The sequence below is a fragment of the Nicotiana tabacum genome, chromosome 15, assembly GCF_000715075.1.
Source record: "Nicotiana tabacum cultivar K326 chromosome 15, ASM71507v2, whole genome shotgun sequence".
NCBI lineage: Eukaryota > Viridiplantae > Streptophyta > Magnoliopsida > Solanales > Solanaceae > Nicotiana > Nicotiana tabacum.
The window spans coordinates 82,390,143-82,406,170 of record NC_134094.1 but is presented as its reverse complement, the minus strand read 5'-3'; the positions used below and the strand labels follow the sequence as shown (position 1 = coordinate 82,406,170).

The 16,028-nt window shown below is 35.3% G+C and overlaps 2 protein-coding genes and 2 long non-coding RNA genes across 6 annotated transcripts; 3 read left to right on the top strand and 1 right to left on the bottom strand.

Annotated features, from left to right (window-relative positions):
- The first annotated feature begins 1,209 nt into the window (after positions 1–1,209).
- On the top strand, positions 1,210–3,094 carry LOC142169462 (uncharacterized). Of its 2 annotated transcripts, none has more exons than XR_012699325.1 (3): positions 1,210–1,348; positions 2,768–2,874; positions 2,934–3,071. It is a non-coding gene; the product is annotated as an uncharacterized LOC142169462 (long non-coding RNA). The 2 variants fall into 2 exon arrangements; XR_012699324.1 differs by having other exon boundaries at positions 1,237–1,375; positions 2,958–3,094.
- A 193-nt stretch (positions 3,095–3,287) lies between these two features.
- Positions 3,288–4,131, top strand: LOC107762968 (uncharacterized). Its single transcript, XR_001642933.2, has 3 exons — positions 3,288–3,420; positions 3,501–3,612; positions 3,725–4,131. It is a non-coding gene; the product is annotated as an uncharacterized LOC107762968 (long non-coding RNA).
- A 1,068-nt stretch (positions 4,132–5,199) lies between these two features.
- On the top strand, positions 5,200–9,735 carry LOC107762966 (glutamate dehydrogenase B-like). 2 transcript variants are annotated; one of them, XM_016581370.2, is made up of 10 exons: positions 5,200–5,297; positions 6,786–6,937; positions 7,267–7,380; positions 7,509–7,730; positions 7,853–7,927; positions 8,165–8,281; positions 8,472–8,722; positions 8,806–8,881; positions 9,064–9,150; positions 9,290–9,735. In XM_016581370.2, the coding sequence occupies exons 2-10, from the start codon at positions 6,830–6,832 to the stop codon at positions 9,473–9,475; spliced, it is 1,236 nt and encodes a 411-aa protein (XP_016436856.1). In that variant the 5' UTR covers positions 5,200–5,297; positions 6,786–6,829; the 3' UTR covers positions 9,476–9,735. The 2 variants fall into 2 exon arrangements, with proteins under 2 accessions (XP_016436856.1, XP_016436855.1); XM_016581369.2 differs by lacking the exon at positions 5,200–5,297 and adding an exon at positions 6,447–6,566.
- A 922-nt stretch (positions 9,736–10,657) lies between these two features.
- On the bottom strand, positions 10,658–13,361 carry LOC107762965 (putative H/ACA ribonucleoprotein complex subunit 1-like protein 1). The gene is made up of 4 exons (XM_075230924.1): positions 13,159–13,361; positions 12,879–13,027; positions 11,614–11,729; positions 10,658–11,024 (listed from the first exon to the last, which is right to left on the bottom strand). The coding sequence occupies exons 1-4, from the start codon at positions 13,292–13,294 to the stop codon at positions 10,868–10,870; spliced, it is 558 nt and encodes a 185-aa protein (XP_075087025.1). The 5' UTR covers positions 13,295–13,361; the 3' UTR covers positions 10,658–10,867.
- Positions 13,362–16,028: the final 2,667 nt, after the last annotated feature.

The window sequence follows — 16,028 nt, the reverse complement described above, 5'->3', positions numbered from 1 at the left end:
TATCGAACTGGATGGGAAAGGAAGCTTCTATACGAACAAACTAGTTATTATGGAAAGAGAGGAAGATGGAGTTTACATCAGATTCACGTAGTATGTTTGTTATTCGCGAGGACAAAAGGATATTTGGTTCCACGTTTGAAAGAGATATTATTCTTTATTTTCTCTCTTATTGAAACAGTTTTTGGGATTTAATGGAATTTGATGATGAAACCTTAGATTCTCCTCTTCAGCTTCCTCTACTTTAGTACTGATGCTGATGTTATTGGTTTATAGAGTATGGACTAGTCCCCCACGCCCCACCCCTTCCAATACGTCATATAACATGAGCATACATTCATATTCATGTGGATTTAAGTACTATATACTAACAGCATAAATAAAAAAAAATTACTAGTAGTTAACGTAGCCTTAGCTACAAAATAAGATACAGTGGAAGAAAAGATCTATATATGTAGTATTTATTAGTTGGAAATAATTAAATTCTCGTCAAAGAGCTTCTAATATTATTATTATTATTACTAGTATTTATATATATATTTAACTCATTTTTTATATTTTATTTTACTTGGTATGATGATAATTCGATGAGCTTATATGAGTAATGAAGATTCATATAATCGACCCAACTTATTTAGGATTGAGGCATATTTGTTATTCTTGTGGTTGAGTAGTTTTATATATGTACGATTAAAGTTTAGTTACCAGTTTTAATTACTAGATTATCAATTACTTTTTATCGTGAAGTTTAGTCGTAATTACCTTATAATATGCTAATTATGTCAATATCTTTTTACACAATCAACACATATAACTTAAACTCCATTCATATTCATATTCATATTAAAATTCATTCATTTATTTAGTCTCTGAAATACCCCCACTACTAAAAAAGTGTCATTTTTGACGGGGAAAAGTAGTCGGAAATTTCCGACGGATTCGGTCGGAAATTTCCGATGGATTCGAATAGAAATGTGCTAAAAATAAATTTTAATTTTTATGGCAGATATGCCGACTACACCTATCGGAAATTTTGGCGCAAAATACTGCGAAAAAAAAAAAAAGGTTGCGACCGATTCGATAGCAAAAGTTTATTAAAACAAGGTCTGACTTCGTTGACCAACATTGAAATTGAATCAGTCGAAAAATGAAAATTTTAAACAAATTTAAATTTTCGACTGACTCGATCGGAAATTTATTTAAAAAATTCCTGGCCCCTTTCTTTTCTCTCTCTCTTTTTTTCTTTCTTCTCTCTTTTTCTCTCTCTCTCTGTGGCTGGAACCCCCACCCTCAGGCAGCTCGGCGACGGGGACGACGACACCCCTCTCTCTCCGACTTCCGTCCTTCTTCGGTGACACCCCTCTCTTTCTCTTCCGCAGTCAGTTTCTCTCTCTCTCGCTCTCTCCCTCGTCTTTATCCCATGACCAATATACAAGTACCGTAAGGGAATTGCTAGTTGAATATCTAGGTTTGAGTAATTTTATTAGAATAAATGAAATTCCATATTAATTTGGTAGTTGAATCTAGGTTTGATATTGTTAATTAGAAGAATAATAAAATAATTTGATAGGTGTTTGTTGCCATGAACTTATAATTGAGATTTGGGATTAACTCTTCCAATTCTTAGTTTGTGATTGAAAATTGAGTTTATTTCGATATTTTTTAGTTGGGTTTATATTAAAACAAGCGAATTAATGTCGAAAAACTTGAATTAAATGGTCACTTTTGAAATTGAGGTTATTAGTTCCCAAAGCTTTTTGAAATTGAGGTTATTATAGTGGCGTGTGTATGAAAGGTGATGTAGATGTTGATTATTATGGTGTGCTTCAAGAGATATTAGAACTGAGTGTAGTGTTGGTTGGCCGAAGAAAAAGCTGGTACTCTTTCTGTGTAAGTGGTATGATCCAACACTTACTAGTAGCGTACCAGAATAACATTTCAAGTGTTTAAACAATAATGGATGATGAACTAGCAGGTGAATTGCTGGATAGTGAAAGCCTCTATGAAAAATTCGATCCTTCAGTCCTTAAATCAAATCAAGGTGAGTATGAGGAAGGAACATCCATAAAAAATGAGGACGAAGGTTCAATTGATAAATATGAAGCAAGTGAGGATGAAGAATTATATGATGAAAATGAAACAAGCGATGATGAAAATGAATATGATCAATATGAAGAAAGCGATGAAGATTGAGTTGTTTGTGTGTTTTATGACTTATTTGGTTTCTTATGTTATTCCTTATATTATTGTATTATTTTTATATCTTGTTGGACTTTTTATATGTTATTCCTTTAATCATTTAATATATAGAAGAATTACTATATATTATGACATGTTAATTTTTTTTATTATATCTGTTTTACTTAAATTGCATATATGGCTTATAAGGGTAAATAACAGAAACAATCTAAGAAGAAGAAAAAATAATTTTTCCATCTACAAGTCACATTCCTTCACATATGCCAAGTATGATTCCTCCTCCTAGTTTTTCTCGTCCTTCTCAATCGACTTCATTACCACCGAAGTTTATTGGAATCTTTCAGACAACTGCATCCCATCTACTAGTACGTCTTCTGTTTCTCCTTCCTGGAGACAGTATGCTGGTGGGACTGTAGAGTACGGTCATTTTATCGGTTGATTATCGTATCCCATGAGGATGGGAAAGTTATTCTTTATTATTAATTGCTTGAACAAAGCTTTAGATATATTCAATTTAACGAAGATTTATTTTACATGTTAAATGTAATACATGTTCTTGCCATCCTATCAGGCCACACATATGTTGTGGAATCTATGAAGCCATTTTTTCATGAGCAGTGGGATTCCTGGAGAGAGATACCATACCAGATCAGAGTGAATATGTGGCATCAATTCAAGGTACAAAAAATAATTATATAATAATTATTCTGTTCGTCTAACTTTTATTTTAATTGCAGACTCAATGTGTATGGCAACCTCAGTATGAAATTCAGGTGAATGCTAATTTTGAGAAGAGAGATTTATAAAGGATTAAAGATACTCATTTTGTTACTCGGAGCGGTAGCAACAAGCCCAATTGGTTGTGTCAAGATGTCTGGCTTCAACTTTGGAGAAGTTGAATACCGATGAATGGAAGCATAAGAGTGAACAAGGAAAGGCTCTGTTCGCCTCCAGTAAAGGTGGTTCGTTGCACACTGGAGGTTCAATTAGGTTTGCGGCCCATTGATTGAGATTGGTAATTTATTTATAAATTTTTTCTTAGTTTTGCTTATATGTGATCGAACATATATTAACTCATATTTATAATTTTGGCAGGAAAAGACACATGGGAGAAATGTGTCTCATACTCATGTCTTTGAGGAGACACTTAAGAAGAAGAAGGAGGAGGAGGAGGAGGATGGTACAAATAAAGGATGAGTCGGACAGCGTGCATCAGAGACATATGTAAGATTCTAAATTTAATACTACTTTCTTTTTTGCTTAAGATTAGTTTGTTTATATAATGTTTATCATTTTTATTTCAGGAAGGACATCAAAGAAGATTGGAGGAATGGCAACAAACTCAGCCTGATTCCCAACCGTCGCCCAAAGATATGACTTCAATATGAACACATGCAGCTGATGGAGTAAATAAAGGTATAGAATTTTATAGTAATATTCGTTTTAATTTTATTTTGCACAAGTTGTATGTTTCTTCTCTTGCTCATTTAACTTTATTTTTCTTTATTTCTCATGAAAATAAATAAAGGTAGAGTCTACGGGTTTGGAATACAGCAATCCTCCACTCGTCCAGCTGCATTATTCAGTGGTGCTTCTGCTTCACCCAAAGAAATTGAGACTACGTGGACACAAACTAATGAATTGGCGCAACAACGGAACACTGCTCAAGAAACAATAAGTATGATGCGAACATTTATGGAAAAGTATGGCAACCAACGTACATTTGAGGAATCTAACAATGAGGAGATTGAAACTGATAAGGAATAGTATTTGGAATGTGTAATATGGTATTTAGACTTGATTGGTTTTGACTTGGTTGGTTTTAAGACTTGGTTGTGAATGTGTTTTGCATAATATGTTTTCGACTTGAATATCATTTGGTTGAAACGTTTGGACTTTAATGTGGTTTAATAGAATTGTTTACACTTGTTTGAAGGCTTTGTAATATTTACTCGTTTGATATTTGATATTTTGGGTTCAATTGGTTGAGCAATTGTGATATTAGGTTGAATGATTGGTTGTTTGATTTGGCAGGTGGTGTAGCTTCAAAATATGGTAGAATTTTGCTGAAATTTACCAAAATTTGCGTCTGATTTCCGACCACTGTAGTCGGAATTTGTAACTAGGAATTCCCAGATTTTTGTCTGAAGTGGTTGAAATTTTTTATTTATTAAATTAATTTTAGGATTTTCGACCAATTCGATCGGAAATGTTGAATATAACTTAAATCAATTATTAAATATACCAACCAAATCAGTCGGAAATCGTATAACTTTATTAATATTTATGTTTTGATTTTCGACTGAATCAATCGCAAATTTTGTGTCCTAATTTTTCCTCTTTACGACCAAAACAGTTGGAAATTTCCGACCAATTCGGTCGAAAAATTTACGACTATCTATTTTCAACACTTGACTTCGGTCGGAAATCCGTAAGAAATAATAGATTTTCGACCGATTTTCGACAAGTTTGATGGTCCGAAATTTGACATTTTTTAGTAGTGCCCCATCTTCTGTGTGAGAATTTAGAAGAGAATCTTGAAATGTGTCCCTGCAGTTTCTTATTAGAATTGGATTTTCTTTTATTTGAGGGGTGGAGGCCGGAGGGTGTCAAGGGGATTATGAACTTTAGTGTTATGATAAAAGCAAAATATGCGTACGTGAAGAAGCTAAAGGGACAATGTAACGGCGGAACCAGAATTTTTATTAAAGGAATTTAAAAAAACAAAAAAGGTAAACCTGTGAAGAAGGCAAGGAGATCCGACATTTAGTATATATCCATTAAATAAATTACCTTTTCTATACCGTGTAACATTCCGGCCTAGCTCCGCCCATGGCAGTGATAATCCCACTTACTTATGTTTGGACCTACATATATACACACTTTCGTTATACGAGTATAAATCGAGAAACTTTTGATATTCGGGTTAATATATTGAATCTGATTCCATATTTTTCTTTTTCATGGATATAAATTGATAGTATTGGAGTTCAGGACTTAAGAGTAATTACATATCTAGTGCATTATTCTGTTGGCTTCAGGGGCAGGCTTAAGTCACTAGAGGCAGAGGGACGAAGGACTTAAACTTCTTCTGTCTTGAGGTACACTAAGCTAAGGTGTCTTGAATTTTTATTCAAACTGGTTAGTTTCTATTGTTTGCGTGCTTGAAAGTTCATAAACCTGTTATGATAGTCGTACTCATCTTGGACTTGGCTGTGTCCTTTGGGTCGGTCAGGCTCATACAATGCTGACATCAATGAGGAAGGTTTAAAAAAAAAGTTCATAACCTGTTTTCTACTTTCCATTATGATGCTTAATTCCTTTGTGTTTAATGTTGAGAAACTCTGCACAACCTTAGTGCTTTCTATTATACTCTAATGGTGAAAGTCACTAGTTCTCAATAGAAAACTTGGGACAAGATTTTGCCCGTCCCATGTAGGAAACAATGAGCCGTTGAAGATAAAGTTCAATTTCTATACACTAACCATCTAAAAAAAAATTTATAGTTTCATTGGGTTGGTTGTTGTATAATATCAGATTACCCTAAAAATAACCACATACAAGCAACTATCCGTAATAGTGGGATGTAGCCCGGAAAAGAAGACAAATTACTTCCTACTAACATATTAAAATATATAGATAGTATAAACGTTCTTTGCGCTATCAATATATGTATAAATAGATATAAGAAAAGAGGTAAACAAGCCAAAGATGACTCATCTCTTCAAACCTTTTTCTTGTACATTCTTTTTTTAGTTTTACCCTTTACACGGTGTATTTAAAATTAAGGCACAATTAAGTCTGTCCATTGCCCCCTAACCATATTACTCGAAGTTTGAAATGGCTTCTCCCTTATTTTGGGGTCAGAGTAGCTTCCAGTTGAACCCAAAATTGGGTAAACTCAATTGGTGAGGGCTTAATCCAGGTAAGGCAAATTCGAATAATGTGCACCGTCAGTGTATAAATTTCTTAAATCATTAAGACAAACCTGATATAAAAATCAAAGTTTCATAAAAACAAACTGATAGTGTAAAAATCTTCGAGTAAACGAAACAGACTTATATATCCAATAAAAAGAAGACACTCGTTGAAGAAAAACAAAAAAGCCTCGAAACTGGAAATAGAAGGGGAGTCAGTATTTAATGTGCATGTTGGAACTTTATGACTTAGGAGTATTTTTTAAGAAAAACTTGACGTGGCTACTGGCTAGATAAACATGCTGACACTTATTATATAATAAAACAAACAGCAGCTACCTCAATTATCAAATTTAATTCTAAAGTATACTTCTTGAAATATTGAAAATCTCCATGCTAATTATATTTGCTTGATCAACTGCAGCCTCCGTTTGTTGAATTCTTGGTTTTTGGGTAAGAAACAAATTAGTGTTTTAGCTCTCTGTATAGAATGGATAAGATTAAAACGTGTTGATGACACGATTGTTCACTATTTTCCACATGGAAAATTAAAAACAGTTACATTAAATGTCTGCTGAGATGTTATTGCCAAGTGTAAATTTTCTTTCTTCACCCTTTCCTTGTTAAAAATCTAGGATTGATTGCGATATTTTTTTGCCTTTCCTATATTAGGATATTGACTTTCTCTGGGTTTGAGCTTCATTTTTTGAGGAAACATGAATGCTTTAGCAGCAACAAATAGAAACTTTAAGCTGGCAGCTCGACTGCTCGGTTTAGACTCTAAGCTGGAAAAGAGTCTGCTAATCCCCTTTAGAGAAATTAAGGTATGTCACTTGCTTAACTTTATTTTCTTTTTGATGAAAAGGGATTCTTGAAATAGAAGATGCACCCCTTTATTTGTGTTCCTACTTATGCTTTGATGACAAGAGTTTTTGGCCAATTTGGGTCTTGGGAAATACAAACAGGTTTTGTTCTGGTTTTGGACTTTATACTTAGGGAGCTTGACTTAAACTTTTTAGTGTTCAAAAGGTCCCTATAGGATCAGGCTTTGAGGTGGTTAAATTATTGTTCTTAGTACACTGACTTTTGTGTGTGTGTGTTTCAAAATTTTGTCAAAGCAAATGTTCCTGGACTGATTTTGTGCAATCTTCAGGTAGAGTGTACAATACCAAAAGATGATGGCTCATTGGCATCTTTTGTTGGATTTAGAGTACAACATGACAATGCTCGCGGGCCTATGAAAGGCGGAATCAGATACCATCCTGAGGTTCTTTTTTTCTTCTCTATGTTAGACTATTACTCATTGCTGATTGTAACAGAAATAGTATTTCGATATGTGCAGACTGAGTAGAGTTATCAATTGATCGAATAGTCACTCATCGATGTCTAATGTAGGTTGATCCGGATGAGGTAAATGCATTAGCACAGCTAATGACATGGAAAACAGCAGTAGCCAATATACCATATGGTGGGGCTAAAGGGGGCATAGGATGTAGCCCTAGTGACCTGAGTAACTCTGAGCTAGAACGACTTACTCGAGTATTTACTCAAAAAATACATGACTTGATCGGAATTCACACAGATGTTCCGGCGCCAGATATGGGAACAAATCCACAGGTCTGTGAATATGATTTTTCTTGCCTAGCATTAGTGGATGGAAGAAGATGTCATTTGCATCTAATGCTTTGTCGTCTTAGTGAAATATGTCTTACTGGAGTTGCTACAATTTCTTTGTGCAGACAATGGCATGGATTCTAGACGAGTACTCAAAATTTCATGGTTATTCACCTGCAGTGGTAACCGGAAAACCTATTGTGAGTAATGCATAAAAATTCAGCGGAGTTCTTATTCCCAATTCGTGTTTTTCTACAATCTATGAACCCATTTTACACAATCCAGTTGGTGTTGGAACTTGACTCTACTACTTTTGTGTTCATCACACCTTTTTGCTCTAGTTTAGATATGCACAAGCTTTGTAGTGAAAATGACTTCTTTATGTAGTTGAGGGATCATTGTCAATTTAGCCTAAGAGATGTAACAATTTATTACAGGATCTTGGTGGATCCTTAGGTAGAGATGCAGCTACCGGAAGGGGTGTTCTCTTTGCTACGGAAGCGCTGCTAAAAGAGCATGGCAAGAGTATTGCTGGGCAGTGTTTTGTTATACAGGTTAGCACAGTCAAAATGTTCACTTCTGTTCTGGGCAGGGGTGGTTCAGGGTAAGGCTAGTAAAGCCTTTGCATTAAGCCCCCAAATTTTGGGGCCCCAAAAAATTTTTGTAGGGGAGTTTATGATTTTATCTGCTGTTAGTTGTCACTGGACAAGAATGCGAATTTGACAATGTTTTCCCTACTATCAGGGATTTGGGAATGTTGGTTCCTGGGCTGCAAAACTTATCAATGAGCAAGGTGGTAAAATCGTTGCAGTAAGTGACATAACAGGTGCCATAAAGAACAAGAATGGACTCGACATAGCAAGCCTACTCAAACACGTGAAGGAAAATCGTGGAGTTAAAGGTTTCAACGATGCACGTTCAATAGATCCAGATTCAATACTGGTAGAAGATTGTGACGTTCTTATACCAGCTGCCCTTGGCGGAGTAATCAACAGGTACTTTCATGATTTTGCATTGAACTAGTTATCAAGAAGCCTTTCGTGTCATATTTGTGATACGTTTGAACTTGTCATTGAAGGGATAATGCAAATAATATTAAAGCCAAATATATTATTGAGGCAGCTAACCATCCGACTGATCCAGAAGCTGATGAGGTCAGTGCAATAGCAATAATTGTTTTTGTTTTTCTTTTTTCACAATCCACTTAAGAATGCGAGAAGCAAGTAAAGCAAAAGTTACAAAAGGAGGTAGAATAGGCAAGTGCGTTAGTTACAGATCATATTTGAGACACGCACAAGACAACTGTAACATTTTAACTAATTCTAATCCTCTACAGATTTTGGCAAAGAAAGGAGTTGTCATCCTACCAGATATATACGCTAATTCAGGTGGTGTCACCGTTAGTTATTTTGAGTGGGTTCAGGTATTATACCTTTTTTCATACTTTGCCACAAAGCATTGTTCTTGTTCTGTTGTTTACTCTATTATGCACCACAAGAACATGTTAAAACTTCCAAGAGCTCAGTTACCTTATCAACTTGTCGATGTTTTTGAAATACTAGAACATCCAAGGCTTTATGTGGGATGAGGATAAAGTGAATGCTGAGCTGAAGACATATATGACAAGAGGCTTTAAAGATGTTAAGGATATGTGCAAGACTCACAATTGTGATCTCCGAATGGGCGCCTTCACATTGGGCGTTAATCGTGTAGCTAGAGCAACTGCTCTAAGGGGATGGGAAGCTTGAGAATGAGACACACGGTGGCTTGTCTGTATTAAGTTTTGTGTTAAGCATAATTTTGGCAAAAGCTTTATCCATTTGATGTTCTGGGTTGACCTCCACCTTTTTCGCCTTCTGCCCTTCTTTTTTTTTCCTTGATAAATCTTGTAAACTAAATGTTCACCCAAGGACAATGTGGCTTCTGAATAATAATGTAAAGCATTGAAAGATGCACTTTGCTTAATCTAAATCCGCAATATGCAAACTAGTTTGTTGTTTACTTGTCACTTGATCCTTTGTTGAGTATCATTGTGCCTGCATTTGAAAAGTCCATTAGACAACTTATTGCACTGTAAATTTCTTGCTTAAATTTTTTTATCGCTCTACTGCCCTATTATTTATATCTAAACGAGGTGAAGAATTGATTTCCCACTAAACAATCACCTTTAATCGTGTAACCAAATCACTCCACCACACATACCAAAAAGCAAAATACATATACAAACCAAGGCCACTCAATGAGGGACCTTGATAACCAAGTCCAAATGGGCTATGCTGTCCCCGTTTGGCCATAGATTTTGCTAAGTTTTTTTTTAAAATATTTTTGGCAAAACCTGTTTGTTTATATATTTTATCCATATTTAGGCAGATTTTGAATAAAATTTCCAAATCCAACTAGCTCTAGACATGTTTTTGGCTCAAAATGTCACCGTTGGATTTTTTAACAATTTCAAAATTACCGCAAACTTTAGTATTCTATAAAAAAAAAAACACCATCTATTATGACCCAACTAATCCACCAGCTAGTTTTGGACTGATGAATCTTATAACATTATTGCAATTTAACGAACTGTAGTAGCTAGTAATTGTGTTATTAGCAGTTGATATTAAAATATCAAGTTATGGTTTTAGAATAATGTATTTATGTTCAGGACTATGGTTTATGATAATAATAATAATAATGAATGATATCAATGAAGGTTTTGCATATACAGGATTAGCAAGTTTGTTTGTATGGTATTGTTAGGTATATTTAATAGTTTTTATAACTTACGAGTATAAGTCACGTTTCATGTTTTTTTTACAAAAAAAAGTAAAATATGTTTTAAAAAATGATGTCCAAACAGATTTTCATATTCAAACCAAACTTCACTCAAATAAATTTTTTAAAACAAATTTGAGAATGCATGACCGAACGCAAGCTAAGAGTTGATTATACATATCTAATCAGTTAAACATGGGAAATAAATGGACAAAGATTCTTACAATGCCAATTATCTGGAAAAAGGGAACAAAACAAAGATAAAGGAGGGCTGATTCCATTAACAAAAAGGAACTTTGATAACATACGCCCGATTGAGTCACATCATCCAGAATTACAAACTAACTTGAGAAATCAAAAGTACATTACATTCCTTTTTAAAATCTCCCTCTACCCCTAAAACCACCTCCACGACCGCCCCGAGGAGGACCTCTACCCCCGCGAGGAGCACCCCTACCGCGAAAACCACCACGTCCACCTCTCCCACCTCTCCCTCCACCTCGTCCACCGCCTCTAAAAGCTTGTTGCTGTCCCCTGTAACAGTGAAGAATATTTTTAAGCATTTGCATAACATCAAAAAGCAAACAAAATATGGAAGGTCACCTGCAAACCAATCAAACAATGCCCCAAAAAATTAATCCGTTTCTCAAGCCCAACTGCAACTTCATATATTTTACTAACAACAAAGCAAGTAGTTTTTAGGATTTTAAGGGATGGTTTGTTATCTTGCTCATCTGAATGAAACTGTAGCTATAGAGCAGGTAAGTCCTTGAGTTCAACTATTTGGAATTACAATATAATACTCCATTTGTATGAAAAACATTTGATTCCACAAATTGTAGAAGTTGCAGCATCTCCTCCCTTTGCTAAAAGGTATCATCAAGTTGCTTACCTCTTGGGCCAATTCTAATCTAATTCATGATATAGTCCGAAAGCTCTCACCATCTTTATCTTACACTCTTCTCTTTTACAAGTTATTCTTGAACATAAACTATAGACATTGTTCCTCAATAGCTTATTTAGCCCATTCGGCATACAAGTATATCCAGAGGGCTACAAATACTAATATCAAACGAAAGGACTAATCAAGTGTGAAGCGTGAAGTAAAGCAGAGAAATCATACTTGGGCTGCGGAAGAAATCTGGCCAGTGGCAAAAGCTTAGCTGGGTCAATGAAGAACTTATCTCCAGCTGAATATGAAGTTGCAATAATTCCCTCCGACATCTTAATCGAAAACAACTGCAATAAAGCATAAAATATCATCATTTTCAGAAATATAAAAGCAACAATTTTGCACCCAAAGAAAGCAAGAAAGTAATACAGGAATATGGATTACTCAAGGGCACACCAATATGACAAAAATTATCAAACTTTTCTGATCTATGTGGTGTTCTAGAGGTAAGTGGAGCATTAAACAATGAGAACCTGATTCTATTGTACTACCACTAAGCCAGTCTCTCTAGTTAAGGCTTACTATTATTTGATAACCGAAAAATCCGCGAGGGCTAGTGGCGCACAGTTCAAAACTCACTGGATAATGGGCTCCCTCTATGTTGCTCCACCCAAAAGGTTTTTGTGGCTTTTGTCTGTTGCAAAGTTCGAACCCATGATGTACGCCTAAGCCACACATCACAAGACACAAGCTGCACTCTTAGGACTAAAGCCCTGGAGGCCTAATTAAAGCTCACTATTGAGCTACAGAGGTAATAAATTTCTTTTTTCTCACAAGAACGGCATTTCCATTTACCTTGTTTCCTCGAGAAGCTGTATTAAGAAGGAATCTACTTGCTCCATTTGAATTATACAACACTTTATATTTTGGAACATTCCAAAAGATTTGACATCATACCACTTCTATACAACTCCACAGCTTTAAAAGATTTGAAATTCACTAAAGATTCAATTTTTAAACAATGATGTGATGATTTCTCCATTAACCTAACATTTCAATCATCCCTTCAAATATTTCTTCCACTATTACCAATATAATATGTCGAATTAACACATTAAAATCTGACAGCAAAATACTGACATATAAAATAGAACAGGGAGTATTAACTTTAGCCAAATGCTAAAATAACAAAGACCCCCCTCAAATAACCACCACAACAACAAAATATTAGTGAATGGCATCATTTTTCGAAGAGTTTAAGTTTTGTGCACCAACGGTACAAAAATATTACACGAGGTAATTACAGATAAATTTTCAAAGGTTGAGCTACACACTAATAGTATAAAAAAATTGACACTGTCAGTGAATATAGCTTAGATCCTTCTCCGAATATTAAAGATTTAAAGCAACAACTTTATCCATGAAAATTTAAAAGCTAACATATAGCATTAGAAACTAGTACTAGCAAATAACAAATGGGAGAAGAGAGTACTTACAGATTCATTAATAGGACCAAATATTTCATCAACTTTACCAATCTGGGTCTTGTTCTGAAGGTAAATAGGAGCGTTAAAGTAAGGGATTTTTTCATTAGTGAGCTTTGTTACTGCATCTCCTTCACATGCGTGTACAAATGCTGATACCTCTGCATATATTACCATTCAAAAAAACACATTTTTCATCACATAAAGCTTAAACACACAAAAGAAAAAGAAAAAAAATACTCACACACAAAAAAAAAAACAGAGAGATTCAGTTTAATGCAACTTTATTTACCTACGACTTCAGAAGGAGGTCCTTCATCGCGAGGAGGAAAGCGGCCGCCGCCACGACCACCACCAAATCGGCCACCGCGGCCGCCGTCTCTGCCGCCCCTAAATCCGCCACCACCACGTCCTCTTGGAGGTCTCATTTTTCAACAGTGAACACTATGAGCGGCTTGGATGAAAATGGGTTTAGGGTTTTAGGGGTTTTAAAAGTAATACAACAAGGAGACAAGTATTTGCTCTTCCACTTTTGACCCTAGTCTTTTTTTTTCAAAACTTATTTTGACAAGAAAATGACACAAATGATCCTTTATGTTTGGAGGTATGTTCAAAATGATTTCTTAGATATATTTCTAAGATGTTTTGGCCCTTTAATTTGCGAAAAGTAAATACTTTTGATCTCCGTCAAATATTTTGCATAATTTGTCCGATAGATTTGCTAAAGTTTCTCTTGATTTGGTTGTTAGATTTGCTAAAGTTCCACTTGATTTGGTTGTTAGACTTGCTAACGTTCCACTTGCTTTATTCTTTTTTTTCTCTTTTTATGCACAGTAAAATAAAATATTTTACGTTAGATTGGAATGGTAATCTAATTCTTTTTATATAATGAAAGATATTCCTACAAACCCACATAGGTGTACTTTTTTTATTCTTTAAAATTAGATTGCATCTTTAAAAATTATCAGTTAATTACTTCATTATTATTTAAAATTTTAAAATTAACTCAATTTATGTGAATTATGTAGTAATCCTAATAGTAAGGAACATAAAACATATCACAAAAGATATCTAACTTAATTTAGTTTTAACTTTATATGAATTAATATAAGTTAAGGCTTTAAAGGGTATAAGGAACGTTCCACTTCGTTTAAAATAATATAAATATTTGTAGAGCTTAGTACTAAATTTCCTTTTATATTAGATTTGTAAATATTTAAAATTCCAAAATCAATTAACTTTTTTTATCCCTTCTCCAAATATAACTAAATATTCTCACGTTCGAAGTTCCGCACTGAAGGGAAAGGTAAGTATATAGACTCCTAGAGTTATTTGACTTTTGTAACGACTCGATCGGTCGTTTTACTTGCTAGAACCTTGTTCCCCTAAATAAGACTTTCTGTACTTGCTTTTACTGATTTATGACTTGCGGAGATGGTTGGTTCGGGATTTGGAAGAGTTTGGGTTGAAATCAGAACACTTAATTCCTTAAGGTTGGCTTGAAAGGCCAAGTTTGACTTTGGTCAACATTTTTAGTAAACGACCTCGGAATCGTGATTTGATGGTTCCAATAGGTTCGTATGATGATTTCGAACTTGGGTGTATGTTCGTATTAGGTTTTGGGTGACCCTGGAGCGTTCCGGCACCTAATAGTGAAAGTTGGTTCTTGAAGATTTTTTAAATTCTTTAAATTTGGTTTGGATTAGGTTTTGGTGATATCGAGGTCCGAATGGAATTTCGAGACTGAAAATAGTTCTGTAATGTCATTTAAGACTTTCACGCAAAATTTGGTGTCATTCTGAGTAGTATAAGTATGATTCGACGCGTTCGGAGCGATTTAGAAACTTGAATTCAAAGTTTGATTCAATTTGGTTTTGAGGTGTGATTCTTGGTTTTGTTATTGTTTTACATATTTTGAGAGTTCAAGAAAGTCCGTATTATGTTTATAGACTTATTGAAGTAGTTGGACGGGGTTCCGAGGGGCTCGGGTGCGTTTCGGACCGCCCGGAGTTGAGTTGAAACACACCAGATTTCTGCTTCTGGTTTCCTTCTTCGCGAACGCGGTCAGACCCTCGCATTCGCGATGAAGGATTTGGGGTACTGTGGGCTGGGGAGTTTTTGCCCTTCGCGTTCACGTGCGCAGGACCATGTTCGCGGAAGTCTAGGCCCTCTAGCCTTCGCGTGACTTGGCCCGTTCGCGTAGAAGGGGCTGAGCTAGGTGGCCAATATTTGTTCTTCGCATTCGCGAAGAAGCCCTCGCGTTCGCGTAGGGTAGGCCAAGCGAGCCTCCGCATTCGCGTTGCTCCTGTCACGTTCGCGATGGGTAAATTTTCCTGGGCCTGGGCCGTTTGCCTTCGCGATGGCGAAGAAGGCTAACCTGGGCATTGAGTTTAAAATCGGGACTCAGGCATTTTTGGGGTCATTTATTACACTCTTGGGCGATTTGGGAGCTCTTAAGGAGGGGACTTCGACCTAGCTTTATGAGATAAGTAATTTCTACTTCATGTGAGTTTAATACATAGTTTATAAGTAGATTATAGCATGTAAATTAGTGAAAATTATGGGTTTAGAGGAAAACTTAGGTTTTTGATAAAAATGGAGTTTTACCACGAAAATGGTTATGGAACTTAATGAAAACCATATATTTATATTCCTAAGGTTATGGGTAACAACTTTCTTCGAAAATTTTCAGAATCCGGGCACATGGGCCCGGAGGTAAATTTTAGGAATCTTGCATTTAGAGTTGGGAAATTACTTAAATAGTAGGGATATGAACTTTTAAGCCTATATTGATTAGTTTCTACACTATTTGGATAGTTTTGGATTGTCGGCACCAAATTGAGGGTTTGGGCATAAGCTTGGACCAGAAAGTAGGCCTTAAAACGAGGTAAGTCTCTTTTCTAACCTTGTAAGAGGGAAATTTCCTCATAGGTGAACTTAATTAATATATGATTATTTGTGGGGGCTACATACGCACGAAGTGACGAGAGTCTGTACGTAGCTACTATTCTTGTTATGTTCGGGTAGTTCTAGGCTTACACCATGCTTTGTGGGTACCGTTATCTGAACATAATTGTTTATTTGCATTGAATGGAACTAAGTTGAGGATTTCAAGATTTCAAAGGTTTCAAGTAAATTAATATTTTGAAAAGAATTGAGAAA